Here is a 23,215-nt window from a genome sequence, read left to right as displayed (position 1 = left end):
GTGAACATCGTGGTCTACTTAGTTAGCTGAACAGTTTTGAGTATAGATAAAGAATTTTGAGAAGTAACAAGAGCAAGAATTTTGAGAAGATGGTAAAAATTACCCATAAACTTGGGCTATTTTCTAACAGTTTGACAGCTAATATACTTCTACTTCATTTTCAAATTTATACTGTAAAAATGCATATAACTGCATTCACGTCACATGAAAGAAATCTCAGAAACAATCATGAAATTATTTATTAAATCAGAAAAATAATCTCCTACAGAGAATCTCCTTCATTTAAATTGAATTCTTCTACGTAGACTTTGTTTGGTAGATTTTGATATGTACACAATGTATGTATGTGAAATTTTATGAATTATTTTTTTTAATCACATACAAAATTCATATAAAATCATATACAGGATGGGGGACTAGATTTCAGCACTTTGTGCTAGATATACTTAAAACATAGGCTATATACATGCTTTGGGACATATGGTACAGATATGAAAATAATTTCATATTTTGAAAACTTCACAATTCTACCTGAGATGTTTAGTTTCCTGTGATTTGGTTAGAAATCATTTAAAAAGGTCTACACATTTTTCCAGGAATTTGAGTATTATGCCATAGTTTCATTTTGTGAGCCAGTGTGGTAAGAGGAACATTGAGTTTCTTTCTTTCTTTATTTGATTGAATTTAAATTTGTAGCTTTTTGTACCTGCACTGACACTCATAAGCTTAGAGAGCAATTTACCCCTCCTAGTTCCTCCTTTCGCATCTGTGAAATGGGTACAGCAATAATTACCTTCAAACACTGTGAAAGGATGAAATGAGATAGAACAAAGGTGGAACACTTGGGAACATTGCCTGCCAAATTATAAGAACTGAATCTGTTACTGTTCAAGGGATGGGATCATATCTCAATGCATTTTTAAATCATAGCATCTATCAAAATATCAAGCTTACAGAGCATCTCAATAAGTGTATGTTGAAAAAATACATTTTCTACTTTTATGCTTGTAACAGTAGAAACAATCTGGAGCAAAATGATTTTTGGGAAAGCATATTAACTTTTTAAATACATTCCAACAATATATTATGCTTTATCAAATTTTTAGCATCCGAGACAGATTTCTAGCTTCAGTATTTAAGGATTTGAGTTGATCCTCTTAAGGATCCCTCTTCTATTTAGATGGTAGAAAATGATAGTTATTTACTGTTACTGAGAGAAAAATTGGAATTCTACAATAATCCAATTTAGTGCTAAGGATAACTTCCTATTAAAAATAGAATCTTATAAAACCAGTATGTATTTATTTAGTAATGAAGTTCCACCTTGAAAGGTATTTTCAGAAACACCATACTAAAAAAAGAAAACAAAACAGAACAACTATTTTCACTGCAATGAGCCTTTCTTGCATGTGGGTAAAATTATTTCTCTTCTATTTATTCCATCACCTAAATGTCCACTGCTATTCTAAGCCTTCAATTCTGCTCCAACTCTATTCTTACTTCACTTTTCAGAATTCTCATAGCAAATGCCCCATAACAAAGGCTGTGAAGGAGAATTCTGCCTTTAGCATCCTAGCTAAACTGTGCATATGCATAGCACAGCTCTATGCCCAAATTTTATTCACATGTGCAAGGTTGAAACTGATCAAGTTGGTCTTCCATAAACATTCAGTTCAAGTAGGAATCAAATAGGAATTACAACTATGTTTCTTCCATGTGTATAACTGAGAACCTATTTTATGCTTGAACTTGTCTATTGATGAGACAGCCCACTCTAATTTCAGATAACTCTAATTCTTAGAAAATATTTTTCTGTATGTAACTATAAAGTAACTTCCTGAAACTTTCACATGATTCTTCTATCACATTTTGACTTCTGGAGGAAAAGAGCTAAAATTTCATTCATTACCAGTGCTCACAACTTATGAATGAAGAGTCCCATTCTTGTCAGTGTTTAGAGGAAAATGATCCTGTCACACTGACAATGAGAAAGAAAACAAACCCAGGGAAGACTAAATCTGAGAACAGAATTTCTCTGACTTGTTCAGACAGGCACAAATGTGTATGTCAGGAGAAAGATGTAAAATGAGAGTTGAGAAGGATCTAGAAATGTGTAGTCTTCTGAAATTGTTCATCTTGCATGCTAGAGACCTCAGTGTGGCAATATAAAATAAATTATAATAACTTGGGGCTAATTTACATATTCACAATAACTAACATGCATAATGTTAAAATGCATGTCATACATTGTGTGGTAAGGTCTGTGTGGATTACAACACTAAGCTCTATCCTATAAACTCAGCCTTTCACTTCTGGTTTAATGAAATCAGTGGCTAACAATTTAATGATCCTAATTAAAGCATAAATTCCTTGCCTCTCTGGCTTTATTTTGAATTAGAAAAATTCTCTTTCTAACATTTTTCTAGTTCTGCTACTGAGATATCCTCCACCCAGATATCTTCTAGTTCTGCTACTATGATATTATAGAGCTTGCTACTGGACCCCTCCCCCAAAAGAAACAGCTCTTTTCCCCAATATGGTAATTTCCTTGACCCTTGCTATTTACCCTCTTTAAGCCATGAAATTGCCCTGACTAGTTTTACTATATGCTATGGTTTTCTTCATCCACCTTGTATAATATACTATAAAATATAAATCCTCAAGCAGGAACGTGAACAGAGTGTTTCCCTGGATTGAAAAACTGAGTATATGCTATTTGGATAACTCTAAATGGCCACAGTAGACTGGAAAGAACAAAATAAGATAACATAAGTGTGCCAAAAACAAATACCTTAGTATCACCTAAATCTTCTAAACTTAATGAAAAGCCCTAAATACAAAAAGAGAAGAAATAAACACCTCACCTCTGTTTCCAGGAATCTTCTCAAGGCTCTTTTCTTCTTGATACTCTTTCTTCTAACATAAACTGCAAATGTTAGAGCCACGATGACCAGGATGAAGAGCCCACCAATGACTCCAGCTGCGATTAGGGGGGTCCTGCCAACCGAAATGGGAAAGGAAAGAAAAAGAAGTATGAAGAGAGAAAAGACAGAGGAAGAGAGAGAGCAGTTGTACAAGACATTATTCACATATCACGAATCTGGTCAGTTCCAAGAAATGCAAATAAAAATGCATTAGAGCTGTCACAAAACTTTTCTCATGGGAAAAACTGTATTTGCTTTCTATTTGTTTTATTGTGAAATAATCAACCCATGCACACAGAGCTAATCTTTGGGGATGAGCAACCACAACATGCCGTTTGATGAAAAAATGTGAAACATGGTAACAGAATGAAGAACTTATGCCAAAGTGTTGATATAAGAGCATTCAAATTGTTTCTATTTTAATCCTACCTACAAATGGAAATATATTTTAGTAATGTGATTGTGGTACATATTATTTTTCAACATTTTCTCTAAAGCAGGCTTTCTTAACAGTGGCACTATTGACATTTGGGCTGGGAAACTGCCCTATGTATTTTCAAATGTTTAGCAGCATCCCTGGCCTCCATCCACAAGATGTCAGTAGCACCCCCATCCTCCAGTCCTGACAATGTCTCTAGACATTGTCAAATGTTTGCCCAAATCACCCCCAGTTGAGAACTACTGATCTAAAGCAAAAATGAGTGATCTGGAGACATATGAACCCCACACCTCTGGAGGATGAAGGTACCAATAAGAGAGACATAGTGACAGAAGTGCTGCTTCAAACTCTGGCAAAGGCGGCTCTGGTGGGATAAAGAGCAAGAGAAAGATAAAGCATTGGATCAAAGGGGTTTTCAGAGTTATGATGACAGGAGAGTTATTATCAGAAGTCTGCCTAAGGATCATATACTCATAAAAGAGGTCTGCACATTAACTCATACATAACAATGTACAAATAATATCAAAAAGGGGATTAGGAAGAGATTAAAAGGCATTTTTATTCTTACATGTTTTTTCCAATATATGGTTAGATAAGATATAATACTGAAACTGATCACTTAGTGTTTTCTAAGATAATTTTTTCCTTGCTTGAAAAGCAATATTTATGGTCTTAACTTCTTGTTCTAGAATAGATCAGTATCTGTAACTTTTCTCTGGTCAGAGCCCTGAAATGTATTAATTTTATATTCCACAGCAAACAGCCCAGAGTAAAACATACAGGTGCTATCTAATACATATTTAACCATGAAACCACGATAGATACCAAAACTAAAAAATAATACCCTGAACGCCAATGCCTTCCATAATATTTTATATCTTATATTCCTGTTTACAGAAGAACCTACTCTATTCAGTGACATTCTTTTAGAAAAAAAATTACTTGTTCTTGAAAATTAAACTTGTGCCCAAAGACAGATCAGAAATAATAATAGCAGATGATCCTAAATAAAATTAAAAAATTTTTAAAGTGCTCTTGAAAAAAAATTGTTTAACTTCCATAAATGAAGTCACATCTTTTAAAGATTGTAACTGTTATACTGTCATATAAAACTGCAGAAAAACCTTTAACAGTATTTCATCCTAAGGTTGTTTCCTGACAGCTGAAAGTACTATAGTCGCTATACTAAAATGTTGCTATAATTCAACTACATTTTCCTAGATGGAATTTTCTAAAGATATAAAAATCTATGCTGAGAAAATTAAACTATAGTATTGACACAGACTCATCATTGTGATGTGGTTTGGTGTGTATAAGATCATATTTTTGAGCATGCCATTTAAATATGTATTGCAGAAAACATTTTAAGGTTTAAACCCAAGGTATAATTTTAAGCTCGTGCCTAACATATCCCTGAAAAGCCACTACTATAAAAATAATTGTATTTTTATTTCTTTAGCCCAAATTTTTGTTTCAAGTATTTATTTTATGATTGAGAATAGTGCCCCAGATTTTGCTAATTGTAGATTTGAACTAAACTCTAAAATTGCTCTATTTATATAGTTTGCAAAAGAATTAGTGGTATGTATTGATGAAAGCTTCTGTCAAAGACACTTTAAATTAAAATAAAATGTTCTATTTTCTTTTTATTTGCTTTTTCATTTTATGAAGGATCACTTCCAATAGAACAAAACAAAACCTGTTTCTATTCTTTATGTCACGTGGATATCAATTGTCATGCCATTTACTACTCAGCTTGGACATGGCAATGAAAATAAAACTTCAAAAACTCAATAGACAATAATTTCTATGTTTCTTTAGTTAGTATTTACTTTTGATATTTTCCCACAATGCTTCCTTGGTTGATTTGTATTTCTTTACTTTTTTTCTCCTCCTACTACTCTGCAGGAATGGGAGGGAACAAACAATCTTAAGAAGTAAAGAACTAGAGTTCTTTTAGCACCTAAAATCATACATACATGTTTTGTTGGACATTTTAAGAGATCAAGTTCTTCATATTCCAACAGAAGTCACTCTTGAAAAACAAACCATTCATCACAAGGAAGCAACCAGCCAAATCGAGAAAGGGGAACATTGTATAAGACAACTTGCATGTTCTCTTTAATAAGTGTGTATCACCAAAAAAGTACTGGTCTTGATTAAGAAGACTTAATAATCATAACAACCAGATGTGAAATGCAATCCTGGACTGGACCCTAGTTTGGACAAATGAGCCATGTAGACATTTTGAGATTACTTGAGAAGCTTGAACATGGATCAGGTGGTACGTGAGATGAGAATGTCGTGCCGTGGAAAGACACAGACCAAAAGTGAAAAGATTGGATTATAAGACGGTAGAATCTTAATTCAGGAAAAAATTCACGTGTGTGTGTGTGTGAAAAGATCTGGAAGAATATACAATATGACACTAAAGAGTAGTTGCCACTGGATAGTATGACCATGGTGCTCTCATTTTTTGTACTTTTTTCTAAAGGGTGTTTTCTAATTTTCTACAATTTATTCATTTTCTTTTTGGAATAAGTTTAGTAAATTTAAGACAAATCTAAATCACTGTCTGAAAGTTTAGTTTTACAGTAATGGCCTTGCTTTCTTTTTTTGACTTGAGTATTTACTTTGCATTTTTTAGAAATGAGACTTCATTTTGCTATTCCCTGTCCACTTTTGTAATCTAAATACCAATGCAGATATTTTCTATTCATTATAGTTGAATGTACCTGAGACATTTAATTATCATTATGCTTCTTACAACTAACCAAGGTAATCTAAAAAGTTAGAACTACAGACACATTTCCCACTCCCCCCAATTCTGATGATTCTTAGATAATTTTAGGTGTAGAAGAGATACCTATTTGTCCCCTGAGACTCTTTATGAGGACATGCTTCACTCTTTATGAGGACACTTTGGATAAAGAGGATAGAGCTCCTTGAGCTGCTTCTTTAGATTGTTGAATATCCTACCTATGTCTAATAACCTATTTTTCTATAAAAGAGTCTTCCTCTTACATGTGAGTCAGAGTAACCTCAAAGAGGTTGAGATAGTATGCTGTTGAGATCTTAAGGGTCAAACACCAAAGACCTACAATATTCTATATATAATTCCTTGTCTGTGATACAGTATTGTTTATTTGCTGTCATTTGCCTGTCCATGAAAAATGGACCCTAAACTATAAAAGATAGGATACTTCATGTGCCAAGTCCAAGCTTAGACTAAAAGGATGCAATTAATTGATAGTTTATCTTGTTTCATGATTTGGAAATAGTATCATGTAACTGATATCCTACTACCACTAATAGAAATTATTATAATGAGCTTTCTGAATCACAAATGAAGTTATGTAATTTATTTAAAAGCATATAATTTGGTTTTCACAATTCCATTTAGAAGTTCAGAGACAACACATTGTATTACATTCTATTGCCTTTTATATATAACTGTCTTAAACAGTTATATATAAAAGAATAGTATCTCCCAAAGCTTTATTAGTTAGATAATAAGATACATTATTATCATTCATTACTGTAGTTGAACCATCATCGCCTCACTGGAGAATATAAAATGTGAGAGAATATATGGAAACTTAATTTATAGACATCCAAATATTTTCCTTTACTGTTTTTTTGCCCTTCCAGATATCAGATAACAAATAAAATGTAATAAAGTCAATATAATTTAAGATTAAAAGTCAATGGTTCTAAAACTATTTCCCTACAACATTTTCTATTTAATGACAAGGGTAGACTATTTTACTAAAAATATACAGTGGTATTTTCTTGAATATTGTATATTTGATAAACCTGTTATTTTGACAAACAGTTATTACAAAGAATGCTCAATCTATGAGATTCTTTTATAGGTATTTCACTAAGTAAAAGGATTTAAATTTTACATTTCTTAAATACAGAATAAGTTTGAACTAAAGATAAAAGGACTAACTATAGTCCTATAACACACTGACAGTGTAATTTGCAACTAACACTATTGACTTTAAATCAGAGAGCTCCATTTTTAGAAACTTTCAAATTGAATTCAACAATTTAAAGGTGGGTCTTCAGGATTTGCTGGATCAGAGTTAGAGTAGCTTCATTGTTTATGGACAATAAAAGTTAAACTGAATTTTTTCAAAAATTTACACAGGAGGTAAAAACAAACAAATAGAAACAATATGCTAAAAGATCATTTTAAAAGGTCATTCTTCTATAATAAATTAAATAAAATGATAAAAATAGTGCTCTTAAAACTGTGTTGTGTTTTGTCTTTCAAATCTGTCTGATTTTTCCCTATGGAATGATGCTTTAGAGTCAGACCAGTCTGAGTTTTAATATGTGTCTGCCTCTACATAGTGAATGTAGTTCCTCTATCAAATAACTCAGGCTAAATACACATAAATATATTTGTCACCTAAGGTAATAAAAAATAAACACAGTAGGTATCTCCCTAGTCTTTCCTTTATTTCTGAGATATGATAAATTTGTCTCTAGATCTTGTCTAGCACTATTATTCAATCAACTACCTTTAAGCATTGGTGAATTATATGCCTCACTTAGGCCAGGACTCAGTTTGTGCCACTATCAATAATACCCATTCACTCTCGAAAGTGGCTGTATGTGAGCAATAAGTCATACAGTCTACCTTTAACCGAATTTACAGAATCTAGGATACCTCGAACTAACAAGTCTTTACATATAACACACACACACAAGCCCCCCCCCACGTGTGTGGGGGGGCTTGTGTGTGTGTGTGCATTTTACCTGCTGGAAAGATTAATTACTACCTGTAATAAACATACATATAACTTAATGGATGTTTCATAAATTAGAGTCAGTTGTTATGATTCTCTGTAATCTTGTATTTTGTTTCATTTAAAAATATAACTATGTAATATTGGTTATCACACTCTACCTATCTTCCTTCTGAAAAATCTTACAGTGGCTATCAGACAAATGAGTTTACCATGAACCAGAGGTAAATATATTGCTGAAGTAAATATCCTCAGCAATGTACTCCATGTTTCTTAATTTGCTTTTGCTACAAGAAACACGTAGTTGATCAAAAACATGTCGACTCTTTACTGAAAGAGAAATCTTAGAATCAGTTGCCAGTTGATAGAAAGAATATCACTTTGGAAATGAGAACATTTTAAACATTTTTTCAATTATGTAAGCAGTTTAAACACAGCAAAGTTTTGTTCAAACACAAGGTTTGACACTATTAGATACTTGGAAGTTTTAGCGTACATTCAGCATCCCTAACATTCACTTCATTTTCAGTGAGAAATAATCCAGTAGAAAGAAAATGTCAAAGACTTTCTATCCTATACAGAAAACATTCCCTTTCAAAGCAGTGAGTCAGAGATTTGGTCCTGTAAACTACCTTTAAATTTAAATCATTTAAATAGATTGACTATAGATGCTTTGTGCTATTAGGACTTGCATATTTTTAATTAAATTTTTCTTTTAAAGGTAAAAGACATCCAATTATTTTCCTTCATTGATCTCATTGTATATTTTCACAATAACTATGCAATATAGAGCTTATACCTCCTAGGTTACATATAAAGAAACAGACTGTGAGAAAAGTTAAGACACCTAGATAAGGTTAAACATAATAGTAATGCTAACATTTTACATCTTGGAATCTCAAGTCCATTAATTTTTGGGCTATATTACATTGTTTCTCTAAAGATAATTAATTAGAATTGTTTTTTTAGAGTAGATAAATATTTCATCAGGTTTTTCTTCAATATCTATGATAGTAGAGAACATAAATGCACATAAATTTATTTAGGGGTTCTAATAAACTCTTATTTTATATTTAGTTATATCTTACTGTTGTAGTTCTCATTGGACTATCATTTTATCTGCATTGTTATGCTCACTGCAGTTTAAGCTTATTAAATCCTTTATGCCCTTACTGAAGCTTATAGGTGACATTATTCTTCATTTAGCTTCATTTTATTTTATCAGCGATAAAACACTTAAGAGGATTGTTTCCCCCTTTGGCTTAAAAAAACTGGGTTTCCTTTAAGAAAGCCAAAGACAAGCAGTGTCTATCATTCTAGACACAGTGCCTGGCGCACTGATACTCTGTTCAGTCTTCCCCAAAGCGGTTCTGATTTGAAACAAGACAAGAGACCTTGAAACACTCGGAAACATTGAAATTCCCCAGAAGACATTTTGAAAGTTACTGCCTAGGGCAAGGAGAGCCACATTAAAGTTTTCTTTCCTCCTGCAAATTGTGCTTATTATGACCCAGAATTCCACCTGCTCTATAAATATGACACATTTTTTGTTACTGAGCAAATGCAAGTGATCTGGGTCAGACTCTAAGGAAGACTCAGTTGACAGGTTTTCCTTGATGAGACCCAGGATATTACAGCATATCTCTATCCTTTGATTAGGATTCTAGATTGCTCTATTATATCTTAAACAGGACCAGAATTGTCAGTGTTGAAACAAATGAATCACAACATATTCTCCCTCTTTATAAACAAATCTGACTTGTCTTCATGTGTTAAGGTAAACCTTTTATTTTCCTAATATATTTTTAAAATCGGTGAATGTTACAGATTATTCAATAGCAAGTGTTACAAAGTATTTCCATAAAGATATTACTATAAAAACAATATATAAATATCATCTGGATTCTTTTATCTCTACAGTTAGCATCTGAGAAAAATTTGTAATAGTTTCATGGTAATTTCTCCCTTCTCTTCACAGGCAATGTTTATACATATCTATGGATTTATTTTTGTTTGTTTGTAACAATTTTAGATAAAGTATACAAAGTTTATATTTGATTATTGGGCAAATGTTTTCACAGTTAAGGACATCATCCTGAGAATAGATATACTTTACCTGTGAGTTTAACACCTATGATGTTTTTCCAGCTTTATTGAGATGGAATTGAAAAATACCTATGGATTTCTAAAAATAAAGTGCTGAAAGTAAATTAGACCAGAAAGAACTTTTCTTTTAACAAGGCATTTTCAGAGCCTAGATGAATTTTGGGTGCTCAGATTATTTTTCATGGTTTATACCTATTACACAATTCTAACAATGTCTATATTAGTAAAGCTCTTTTATCACCATCTAAATAGCATATGTAAATACATTTAATGCCATGAACAAAACGTTGTAAACATTTAATTACAAAATACATTATCCACAGAGAACTGCTCCATCCTATCACCTATTCATTACATTACATAGACATGATAACGTGAAGCAATATGTCAAAGGCTTTTAAAGCTCTTACAACTTCAGTTATGTTACCTACTAAAATTGTTCAACACGTTAGGGTTTTAGGTTCATAATAGAGCTAAAAATATTGCATAAACACTGCTTTAGGAAGGAAAGTGGGGGAGCGATAAAATATTGTAGGCACCATTCTTTATTCCCATGTTAAATTTTTTTTTCACCTTGAAATCGACATTCATTCTAAACACTGTAACTACAGATACCTGTGTCGTTAACAGAGATTATATTCATCGGTAAATTACATCTATGTCTCCCAAAGCAAGAAGCTTTGCATTTGTGTCATTTTATTGGGCACAATTACCTAATATAGACTTAAACAGTCCCGCCTTCAGAGGATTCACATTAAGTAACAGTTTGACCTGTTCTTTGTATATACAATTATGTATCTAAAATTTATAAATTGTTATGTATATAATTGTATAAATACAATTACATATACAGTTATGTACATAAAGCATCTTTTACATTTTTAGTATGTTTTTTAGATGCCCCAATCTTTGCTTTATACTAAAAACATATTTTTTAACAATACTTACAAATAGAAAGTAAGGAAGTGTTCTTAAGAAATATTATTCCTTTTCATGGAGGTGATAGGTTCTCCACTTATTTTGCCCCACTGGCAGCTTTGTTTCCCTCTGAGGGGGTTCCCAAGTGTTCATGGGGGAGTTGGCATCCTTGAAGAATTCTTAACATTTGGGTAAGAATGATGGGCAACAACTTTGAGAAGCAGATATGCTCATGGGGAAAAAATGCCGGGACTTCGGATATTCATGTAGGGTCACTAAAGATTTCTTGCAGAATAAGAAACAGAGCTACCTTCCTAGGTGTTTTCTATGTGTTATGCCAAGTAATTCTTACAACATAATTGATTACTTGTATGATGAATCTGAGGCAGGCTATATAACCTGTCCAAGTTCATAAGCATTCTAAGTCGATCGTCCAGATTTGAACCTTGGCATTTTTTGCTCCAAAGCCCTTTCTGCTTTTCTTAAAATACGATTATATGAGTATATTAGATCAGTAGAACAGAACATAGAACTATAAGTACACATATTATATATGTAATATATATTTATTCAATTATACTTACTCAAATACATAATGTATTTATTCAGTTATATACATATATATATATATAAAACTGTTACTACTTACTTAAGTAAGGACAGTTTCTTCAAGAAATGGTGCTGGGAAAACTGGAGCTAAGTGCAAAGACTGAAATGGGACCGCTGTCTTATACAATACACAAAATTTAACTCAAAATGGATTAAGTAACATCTGAAGCCATAAAACTTTTAGGAGAAAAGAGAGGAAGTAAGTTCCTTGAGACTGGTCTTGGTGACGATTTTTTTAGATATGACACCAAAAGCAAAGGCACAAAAAGCAAAAAGCAACAAGTAGAGTGCCACCAACAGTCTCTGGACAGCAAAGGAGAGCTTCAGCAGAATAAACAGGCAACCGCTGGGTGGGAGAAAATATTTGCAAGTCATATCTCATAAGGGGTTAATATCCAAAATATATAAATACAACTCCACAGCAAAAAAAAAAAAAAATCCAATAAAAAAATGGGCAAAGGCCCTAAAGAGATACTTTTCCAAAGAAGACAAACAGAAAGCAAACAGCCCCATGAAAAGATGTCCAACATCATTAATCATGAGGGAAATGCAAATCAAAACCCAATGAGATATCACCTCACATAAGTTAGAATGATTATTATCAAAAAGATAAGAAATAACCAAAGTTGGTGAGGATGTGGAGAAAAGGGAACTGTTGTACACTATTTTTATAGCCACAATGGAAAACAGTGTGGAAGATCCTCAAAAAATTAAAAGTAGAACTATCATATGATCCAGCAATTCCACATCTGGACACTTATCTCAAGAAAACAAAAACACTAATTTGAAAAGAGATACGCATGTTTACTGCAGCATTATTTACACTAGTTAAGATATGGAAGAAACCTAAGTGTCTATCAATAGATGAATTAATAAAGAAGATGTGGTATATGTATACAACAGAATATTATTCAGTCATAAAAATAATGAAATCTTGCCATTTGCAACAACATGGATGAAACTTCAGGGCATTATGTTAAGTGAAGTAAGTCAGAGAAAAGCAACTAGTATATGATCTCACACTTGTATGTGAAATCTAAAACAAAAGCAAGAAAAAAAACACTAAAAAAACAGGTTCATAGATACAAAGAACAGATTGGTGGTTGCCAGAAGTGGGGGCTGGAGGGAGGCAAAATGGGTAAAGGGAGTCAGAAATACAACCTTCCCATTATAAAATAAATGTCCTGGGGATATAATGTACAGCTGGACAACTATAGTTAATTATACTGTGCTGCCTATTTGAAAGTTGCTAAGAGAGTAAATTTTAAAAGTTCTCATCAGAAGAAAAAAATTTTGTAACTATGTAAGATAGCTATGTAAAATGTTAACTAGATTTATTGTAGTGATCATTTAGTAATATATACAAACATCAAATCATTATGCTATACACCTGCAACTAATATAATGTTGCATGTCAATTATACCTTAATTAAAAAATGTTGAAGACATGTTTACAAAGAAATAACTTAAAGAGTTTTTCTCCTTCTAAATAGGAGTAATAGACATGATAAAAGATAGCATTTTAAAAAGAGTATATTAGGAGGATTATTCTGGTAGCAAGCTGCACAGTAGATAAGACAGGAAAAAGATGCTTTCAAGAAGGCTAGTTAGCTGACTACTTAATACTCCCCCTCAGTGGCAATAAGGGACAGACTAGAGGAATATAGAAGACAAAGACAGAAAAGTATGGCAGCAGAAGTGACAAAAAGCATAATTCAAGAGTGAAGAGAAACAAAGGTGGATTTGAAGGTGGCTGAACAGTCATGTTGGGCGTGGAAGGCTGATTATGCCATTCCTGGACGTGAGGAAATCAGGAGAAAGACGAGATCTGGGAGAGGTGTTGAGTTCCTCTGGGTCTATGGGTTTGAGGTGCAGAAGGGTATACAGCTGTATGGTTATCATTTTAATCTGCTTCAACTCATTGTGTTATTTGTATCTCCTCTAATTTCAGGACTTCTACCTGTATCAGTTTTATTAATAGCTTCATTTTTTTTTTTTAATTAAAGGGAGGCACAGATAACATAATGTCACTCCCTTTGGGTTTTTCCAATACTTAATTTTATTCCCTGGGAATGCTAAAAATGCAAAGGAAGACAAGCATGGTTCAAGGACTTTCCTTTTATTTTTCCTTTCTCTCTGTTTCCCTAATAGACTGTTATTTTATGGGGTTTGATTTTCCTCATTAAGGCAAATTCTGCTGTTTCAATCTATTTTTGTTCTTATCTTTTTACTGACCTTTTGAGACCAATCATTTGCAAGTATAACATGCTTCTAAAATATTTAATACATTTAAAAATCCTGTTTATACTATTGTACACAGAGCTGCTGTTCATCTTGGATAACACACTGGAGCCAGATGCCCTAGGAAGCCTATGTGGATCCCTGTTAATTTTGAGCTCAAATAGCAGCCCTTTTTTGGAGACTAAAATTTGGCATTAAATATTAAAGCTTAAAGAAAGTTCTTTAGTTGAAGAAGATAGTTAAACATAACTATTCTGAAAGAGGCCACTTTGTATTTTTTTTTGATTCGGTAAATTTCAGAGGAGCAACCTTATGTTCCAGATGTAAAGGAATAATTGCTAATCAATGGCCTGAATTTTATTGCTATTCTTGTGACCCAATTTATTCCAAAAGTTTGCTATTATATTTACAACAGTATCTCTCCTTAGCACTATGTGTCTCTTTTACACATTCCCAGACCAAACTTGATTTAGTTATTTATAATTAGTTCCTCTTGGTAATTTTTTTACTTCCAGGTAATTTATAAACCCTGTGAGTGAGTGACCATTATTTCTACCTTAAAAAAATTTTTTTTACCTATTTATACCTCCTAATAGCTTTTTCTAAAAAGATTCTCAGTAATTATTATTAAATGAGTCAAACAGCAAATGGGATATTTAGTTTATAATATATTAAGAAAAGTGCATTACTCTACTTGATTAGACATTTTAGTATTTGGAACAATCGTGGAAAGTAGCAAAATATGTTCTTCACATTTATCTTCTAAATAGTCTGTAATTACTCATTTTCCTTACACTCTGCTGATTCTTGAACTAATGCCCATCACATATTTAGTTCCCACCTCTCCCAGATTAGATCTTGTGAAGATCGCCAAGTTTCCTTTCTGTCCAATCAGTCAACTCTTAGACCTAGTCTTACCAACCACTTAGTAACATTTCATATGAGTCATCACTTCCCCTTTCTTAAAACACTCCTTTTGTAGTTCCATCATTCCACTTTCTCTAGTTTGTTCTTTATCTGGTCAGTCTTTTTCAGTCCTGTTTTCTGCTTCCTTCTCATCTCTCTCACCTCTAAATATTGGAGGGTTCCAGACTTAATCATTGGATTACTTCCCTTCTTTACTTACATTTACTCCCTAGATATGATATCATCCATCTTTTTGCCCATGTAACATTAAGCAAATTTGTATCTTCAGTCCAGACCTCTCCTCTGAATCCATATATATTTGGCAACCTACTTGCTGTCTCCACTTAGAGATCTAATATCTTAGCTTTAGACAATTCAAAAATAAACTGCCATTTCATGCTGCCTCTCCTCCCAAGAAGTATTGCCTGCTCTTCTCCAAAGCTCTCCTATTTTAGTAAATGGCAATTTTATCTTTCCACTTCCCTCCACATTCCATATTTATTTAAGCTAGCAAAAACCATGAACACATGAACAGATAGATCCTTGCTCATTGGTACCCCTTTCCTCTTCCTTTAGGCATAATCTATCCCTTTGAGGGCAAATATTCTTTTATTTCTAATCTATGATATTTACTCCTAACATATCTCATGGCATCTGCTGACTTCTAGCATAATTTAGCTCTTCTAAGAGTACTAAAAGAAAGTTGCCTTTTTAAGAGTCTTATTGTCCTGAACAATGAAAGAATTTTTAACAATTTTAGGGAGGGAAATAGCTATGTGTACTTAGCCAGAGCTTAAATGTAAAATCACAGCATGTCTATTTTAAAAGTACAAATATAAGTATTTAAGTGCTGAAATCATGTTGTAGAAGTCTTCATATTTCTTTGGAGACACGTTAATTATCTCATGGAAAAAAAGACACTAAATAAATAATTATTATGATTGAATGAATACTTTACTTCTATATTTACATATACCTTATCTTGAAAGAACCCTTAGAAGCACATAAATATGTCAACATATTTGAGCTTTCTATATATTTTTAAACTTAATACAAGCATGATGTTAAAATGTTTCTAATCAAAAGAAAATGGGAAGATTTACTGATTTAATGCTTCTCTGATTGAAGCTGGTACTTGCTTAATATTTGCTTATTGCTGATTTCAAAGTAATTGGTAAAATAATATTTTCTCCTAAAAGTAGTGAAACTAAGCCTCAGACCAATTGTTATGCTTGCCTGCCCACTGTAGCTTGTTCACCCCCCATCCCTTTCCCGCACACCCTGTCAAAGTCCCTGGTTGACTAACCCAACTGTCATTCCTAATTCCCTGTCCCCTTGCACCTGCTAATCTAGTGATTTTTAAAAAGCTAAATAACTTCCCCAGTTTCTCTTTATCTTGGTGTGAATATATAACACATTTTTGGCCAATAAGAGCAAAGAAGAAGTCTAGAGGAATTCTGGGAAGGACAGGTACAGTTGATGGAGCCTGTCCCTCCACTTCTGTATTTGAATGTAATGCTTAGAGCTGCAGGAGCCGTCATGTTGAAAACAGAAAAATAAGAAAATGACATAGACTCTGGTGCTGATGTTACTGATTCATGGAACCAAAGGCAACATCTCCCTCACTTCTAGACTTCTGTATTAAAAAGAGTAATATATTAAACTACTTATTGAGGACATTATTATCAGGCTTTATTTTACTTGTAGCCATGTAAAAACTGAAAAAGGAACTATGTACAGATTTTCCAAGTTTTCCTTCTTTTCTTGCATTGAACTGGCAAATGCATTATCTTGAGATAATGAAACTTTTAAAAATAAAAGATGAAATCAACGGCCCTTCCCTCTCCAGCTAATTCTGTTAGTAACCCTGCTGCTTCTATTATGTCTGCTTAATTATCACAATATCTTAGTCATTCACTAGGCATTACATTTATCAGTTTTAACTGGACATTTCTCTTGGTGGGGGGGTGCCTTATACATTCATAAGAACACTAAGTAGAATCTCCTAAAGCTTCATCAAGGATGTAGTTACTGAATTGCGGAATTTAAATATGTTGCCATGGACAGCATGTTCATTGTCATTCATTTTCAAATAGTGATAAAGTTCCAAAGTAGTGAAAGGTATTCCTAACTTAGGAATCTCAAGCAAATGTTGTGTTAGAAAATGAACAGAGAGAACATGAAGAAAACAGCGTTCTTCATTAGCATTAAACTTGGCAAAATGTGCATACCTAATTTTTCTAATTTCTGAGTCTAGAGTTTGACTGGAAGTAACCCAAAGAAAAAAAATGAGAGGGTGACACTGTTCCTATCACTTTAAAATGTTCCACAGAGTACATGGAGAAAAGACAAATAAACCCTCCTTGCAAAGACTTTTGGTCATCGCACCCCACTTTAAATAATGTTTTTAAAATAGAATGGATTGCTTTATATTTTAAGGGGAGGTTTGTTGTGACTGAATTTACAAAAACATGCATTTTTAAGCATCTAATAACAATGTTTAGCAATATAAATCATTCCTTAACTTATATAATGCCCAATCCCTAATTAGAACACATTTCTAATTATGGGGAAACCCATTTTTTTTAAAAGCAATTGCTGAGAAGATATTATGATTCTGCAGATATTCTGAATACAGATTTAGAGCCACCAGATAATGTTAAAAAAAAATCTAACCTAAGTCAATTCAAACAATACTGAAATAATATAATAGCGAGACAACTTCACATTTTGCCTGAAACCATTTCATTTACATGCAAAAGAAATCATACTACTAAGGAAAAAAACACACATCTACATGAACCAGATTCACTTCCTACCTAGAATATTAATTTTACAATTTGTCCTTTGTCTATTATTTTTCTATCACTGAAATTATACATAGCATTAATACTGGGCCATACTTGATGGTATGTATTGCTTTAGACATCCTGGAGAGGATATTTAAAAATCTCTGTTTTACAAATGGTCATTAAGGAAATCTAAAACTGCTTTAGAGTAGACATATTAACTCTTAAAATTTCTTGACTGATGCATATCTATGAACCTTTTTCTTCTAGAACTTTTACTTTTTCAGATTATGTATCTTCATTTTTTTCATCAGGGATAGGACCCAGGCAAATGCCTTACCTTTATATTCATGACAGTTGAGTCCATACAAAATTTCACTTTTTCTTAGGGCAAATAGAGAGTAGAAAAGAAGACAGCAGTTAGCAGACCCTGACTTCACTCTCTGGCACCAAGTTGGTTGCAAGAGAACTCTATTATCTCTTCTTGGGTCCTTTCAGGATTTCTAAGTATATTTGTACTTTAGTTATTAACAAAGTCAAAAACAAACAGGCAAAACAATCTTGAGAACACAACTGCAAATTGAAGATGGTATGCAGGGGGCAGCAGCCTGTAAAATTCATTCCAGTTATTATTCTTTATCAGATAATGATGTCTTAGTAATTAGAAGAGAGTGAGAATGAGAGAGAGAAGGAGAGAGATAGAGAGAGAGAGAGAGAGAGAGAGAGAGAGAGAAAGGGAGAAGCCCTTCAAGGCAATCTAGTCTTAGTAATTTATAAAATGGTGTAGGCACCACTATGACCAAGTTATTTTTTGTTTTACCTATGTCAAAACTATATAGCATCAAAGTCATACTATGAATCGTTGAAATATTAAGGAGATATATATATGTCTAGGATTACTTAAAACTAGTTTAAAAATCAACGAATTTTCAAGGAACATTAAACTTTATCCATCAAGTTCTCACTATAACATGATGATGTCATCATAAGGAAAATAATTAACTCATTAGAACAAATTTCTAAATCATACAGTCCTTAGCAACATCTGGTGAAAAACTTTCAGCCAGAGTTTGATGGGAATCATCTAATTTTAGACTGGTATAAAAATGATTTGTTACAAAATTATATGTTATATGTACATAGCTATACACATAAAATTTACATATATATATATATATATATATATATATATATAAACTGAGCTGTAACTCATATGTTTTCTAACTCAAATGTTTTTGGTTCTATAATTTTTAATGTGTTGCCTATCTGAATGTTTTGTCTAATGGTTAGTAAATCTGAGTTGATAAAACTGAGTATTTTCTATGTATTTTAATTGAGACCTAGCTAAACGTACTTTTTAAAATGACATGCACACATATACATATAACATATATATATATTAAAATCTAAGTTGTAACAGACATAAAACTAGGAACAGACTGACTTTTTTTAAATAAGGGACTGGTGGTACATTAATGTAGGGTAAACAATGTAACCATGATAAGGAGTCATCCTATTGATCTGGAGGGCTGTCCATAATGTACTATTAAGTGAATAAAGTAAGTTGCTAAATACTGTGTAGTGTATGTTCCTACATCTATAAATAAACAAAAAACCTTTATTATTGTATATATGTATACATATCTGCAGATCAATGTGTGGAAAGGTATACATATATATAAATATACTTATATCTATCTATGTATAATACACAGAGGAAGTATTATTTCATCATTTTAAAATGTACTGAAGAAAATTATTAATCTTAAAAAAAACAGGAAGAAGAAAAAAGGAAAAGAAATACCTAAATTACAGCTGGGGAGCTTTAACCATCAGGATGGTGAATTCTACCTTCACTTGTTTCAGCTTAAAAGAGAGGCATATGGAACAAATTGCTAAGACAAGAATCATTGCTTAAGGATAAATTTAGTTACATTGGTACAATCAGACACAAAGAGACTTTATTGGTAATGGACTATTCATCATAATTCCTTACATAAGAGCATTTCAAAAAAAAATGAAATAGGAAAAAATATTTCACTGTGATTTCCTGATATACTCATGTTCTGTACCTGCACAATTGCACAAAACCATTACTGATGTTTGTAGTAATGGTGTAATTTGGAGTAATTGTTATATATCATCATTTTGCAATTATCACTATGGATATTGAAATCTGTTAATTTCTCAGAACACATAGAGGATGCTATTAGATTCTGATTAAATATTTATCAGTCCTCTAATTTAATGAGTCCAGAGTCACTGATAGCAAACCACATGATATTTTCCAAGAAAAAATAAAATAGGTGACTTTCAGTTGGATAGATGTAAAATAACACACTGCAAATTATTGATGATTTGTGAAATCATATCAGAATATCTTAAATGCAAAAATTAGCCCAGTTTATATTTGAACCTAATATCCCAGACCATCACTCCCCTCACACATGCACACACACTAACATACACCTTCCTCCTTTCCGGCAAGATGACTTCATCCACAACTTAAGAGAGAATATAGAGTGTTATACAAAAATTCCCACAGCATTTGTCTGATCTTTATGGTCTATTTATTCTCTCCTGATAATATGGTGACAGGAACATATTGGGCTCCAAGTCTAGTCCTTCCACATTTGCTTTTCCTCCTAGTTCTTCTAGCTTTCTCAAGCTACGATGATTGATGGTCTCTTCTCTCTCCTGTACCTCTAACCTTCCACTCTGTACAAGGTCTTCCAAAACATATTCAAATGCAATCCATCTTCAAAATATCTCTCTTGATATTATTCCCTCTCCATTTCCCAATCTCTCTCATTTCCTTCACGTGTAATTTCTCAAAAGATAGCAACACTGAGCTCTGTATTTCTACATGTGCTATTCACTTTTGCTCCATGTCTGTATATGGAAAGACTTCCATATCTCTATAGTAAATTTCCCATTTAACATCATGTGGATCTTTCAAAATCCTCCCAAATCAACACACCCCAAACTTAATTCATGATGAGTTTATACCCCTCCACTGTGTCACATCTCGATAAATGTTACCAACAGCCATACAATTTTGCAAGCCAGGAAACCATGAATAATTAACAGTTTCTTCTCCAAACTACTTTATACCCAGGTAATTACTAAGCCCATTAGTCAATTCTAAATTCTAAATATTTGTTGAATCTTCCTACTACTCTCCATCTCCATCCAATTTCTTGGCTGCCCAATTCTCTGCTTATTCACTCCCAGTAGTCTCAGCCACCATTCCCATTCACTGTACTATTTATATTACCAGTATCTGCACCATCTCCGGAATCTTCATTTCAAGTAATCTACTTTCAGACTAGCATCTCCTCTCCTTTTTGTTAACCTACAGTGGCATCTCTACACGGAAACCTCAGGCCACTGACCCTATCACATTTTCATTGTACATTATCTTCCTCATTACTCAATTTTATTTTTATGACCCTGTGCAATTATTATTTCTTTATCATATATCTCTAACTCACCCATCTACACTTCCTGGCTTAAATGCTCCCCTGGCAAAAGTTCAGTCCTGGGTAAACCCAAATTTTCAAGTACTCATGCCTACATGTAAACAATCATTATATGATTGAATAAAAAACAACAATGCTAGCTGGGATCATTTTAATTTATAGCTACACATCTCAAGTGAACCCTTAGCCCTGCCTAGCAATACTATACTTCTGGGATGATGTCCTCCTGTCTTTGGTAGACTACCAAGTCTTCTCTGTCTTAAAATTTCCAATATCGCATTCTCTATTCTAGTCTAAGATGATGACCTCACTTATATTTCATTTAAAAAGAGAGTAAGCTGTGAATCCCTGCATCTTTTCACTATCAAATCCACTATCTATCTGCATATTTAGCAATATATTCTGAATTCCTTCTAGTTAACAACGGATGCACAATCCCTGTTTCTTTCTATGGCTAACTTCTCCATTTATGTACTGAATTCCATCCCTTGTGATAACTAAAGAAAAGTTTGCTTGTAGTTGTTCATTATATTCTGAAATAAAATTTTTTACTTTCTTTTGAATCATTACCATAAGCTTACAATCGTGTTACGATGTTTCCCAACTTAAGCAATATAAAGAAAAATCATCCCCTTGATTTCCTGTTCATCTTCCTTTGCATAAAACACCTTGAAAGCTTTGCCTGTATAAGCCGTCTCCACTTCTGTCTTCAACCATCTTCTTAACCCATTTCAATCCTTAACACATTTTGTTCCCACCACTCCACTGGAAACTGCTCCTATCTTTTCAGGTTTCACCCCAAACCTTCATCTTGTCAAATAAAATGGTCAATACCGCTTCCTCATCAACACTGGTCATAGGCTCACTCCCCTCCTCCTGGGAACACTTTCTTCAATTGGCTTCCAGGATTCATTTTTTTTCCCGGTTTTCCCCCTACCCCAAGCCCGTCCGTTTCAATCTCCTTTGCTCTACTATATCCTTCTCCTCTCGTAACCTTTAAATGAGGGAGTAGCCTAAGGCTCATCCTCTCAGTTTTCTTTTCCATCTGCACTTTCTGCCTGTGGGATCTCATCCAATGTTATGGATTTAAATACGACTGATGGATCACACCCCTCTCTTGAGGTTCAGAGTGGTGGTACAACTACTGCCCATGCAAAATCTTCACTGAAATATCAAATATCTCATGTTTATCATGGCCCCAACATAATTCTGTTTTTCCACCGTAAAATATGTTTCACTTCCTTCTGTGTCTTCATCTCAGTTTATGACATGACTTTTCACCCTCTTACTCAGGTCAAAAACCCAGGTTTCAACTGTTATGTTTTTCTTTTCCTTACCACTTCCACACCATCCAATCTATTTACAATTTTCCTCATAGTAAATAATCATGCAAATATATATAATTATAAACTGACATTGAATAATGTTTTTTTCTCTTTAACTATACTGTAAATTTCATGAATCATGATATGAATTCTTCTCCCCATTCTCTCCTCATGGCCTGACAGGTAGTAAATACAATAAACATTTACTAGATGGTTACTGCTAAGTAGTATATATGGAAGAGTGGGTTTTTTGTTGTATTCTTTCAAAAGTAAATAAAATATAATATGTTTGAGTATATTAACAGTGGGAATAATTTTTGTTAGCAGAAGTCACTTTTTAACTTATCAAATAGAACTAAATGATAGACAATTTAAGATTCATACTGCCATCTGAACTCATGACTACTCTCAGTCAACTTTGCCCCAGCCCATAAATCCCACAATATAAACTAAGGAAAGACCGAGACAAAGCCCAGCACTATGTTGTCTGTTAATTTATTGCTGAGCGGCTATGAAGTTTGGATCCTTATTTGCACTATTGACAAGTGAGACTGGCAGCATCAATAGAATGAGTGTCAGATCTGATGAAAGTGGTTCTCAAATGGAACCACAGTATTTCTACCAAATCGCTCCAGGATTTATATATTTTTGCCACTTTAGAAAAGATTTTTAAAAAACAAAGCCTATATTTATTCATAAATCTCTTAGAATAGTCA

At 33.1% G+C, this 23,215-nt stretch overlaps 1 protein-coding gene across 5 annotated transcripts in view; it reads right to left on the bottom strand.

Annotated features, from left to right (window-relative positions):
• The window catches only part of ERBB4 (erb-b2 receptor tyrosine kinase 4), a 1,101,636-nt gene that overhangs the window by 226,895 nt on the left and 851,526 nt on the right, over positions 1–23,215 (bottom strand). For all 5 annotated transcript variants that reach the window (XM_057503587.1, XM_036926862.2, XM_036926865.2 and 2 more), the window contains one exon: positions 2,865–2,997. In XM_057503587.1, coding sequence (XP_057359570.1) covers positions 2,865–2,997 — 133 coding nt within the window. The remainder of the gene's footprint in view (positions 1–2,864; positions 2,998–23,215) is intronic.

This window comes from Manis pentadactyla, chromosome 6 (genome assembly GCF_030020395.1).
Source record: "Manis pentadactyla isolate mManPen7 chromosome 6, mManPen7.hap1, whole genome shotgun sequence".
NCBI lineage: Eukaryota > Metazoa > Chordata > Mammalia > Pholidota > Manidae > Manis > Manis pentadactyla.
The sequence above is the reverse complement of the archived record's forward strand: the minus strand, read 5'-3'. Positions and strand labels throughout refer to the sequence as shown.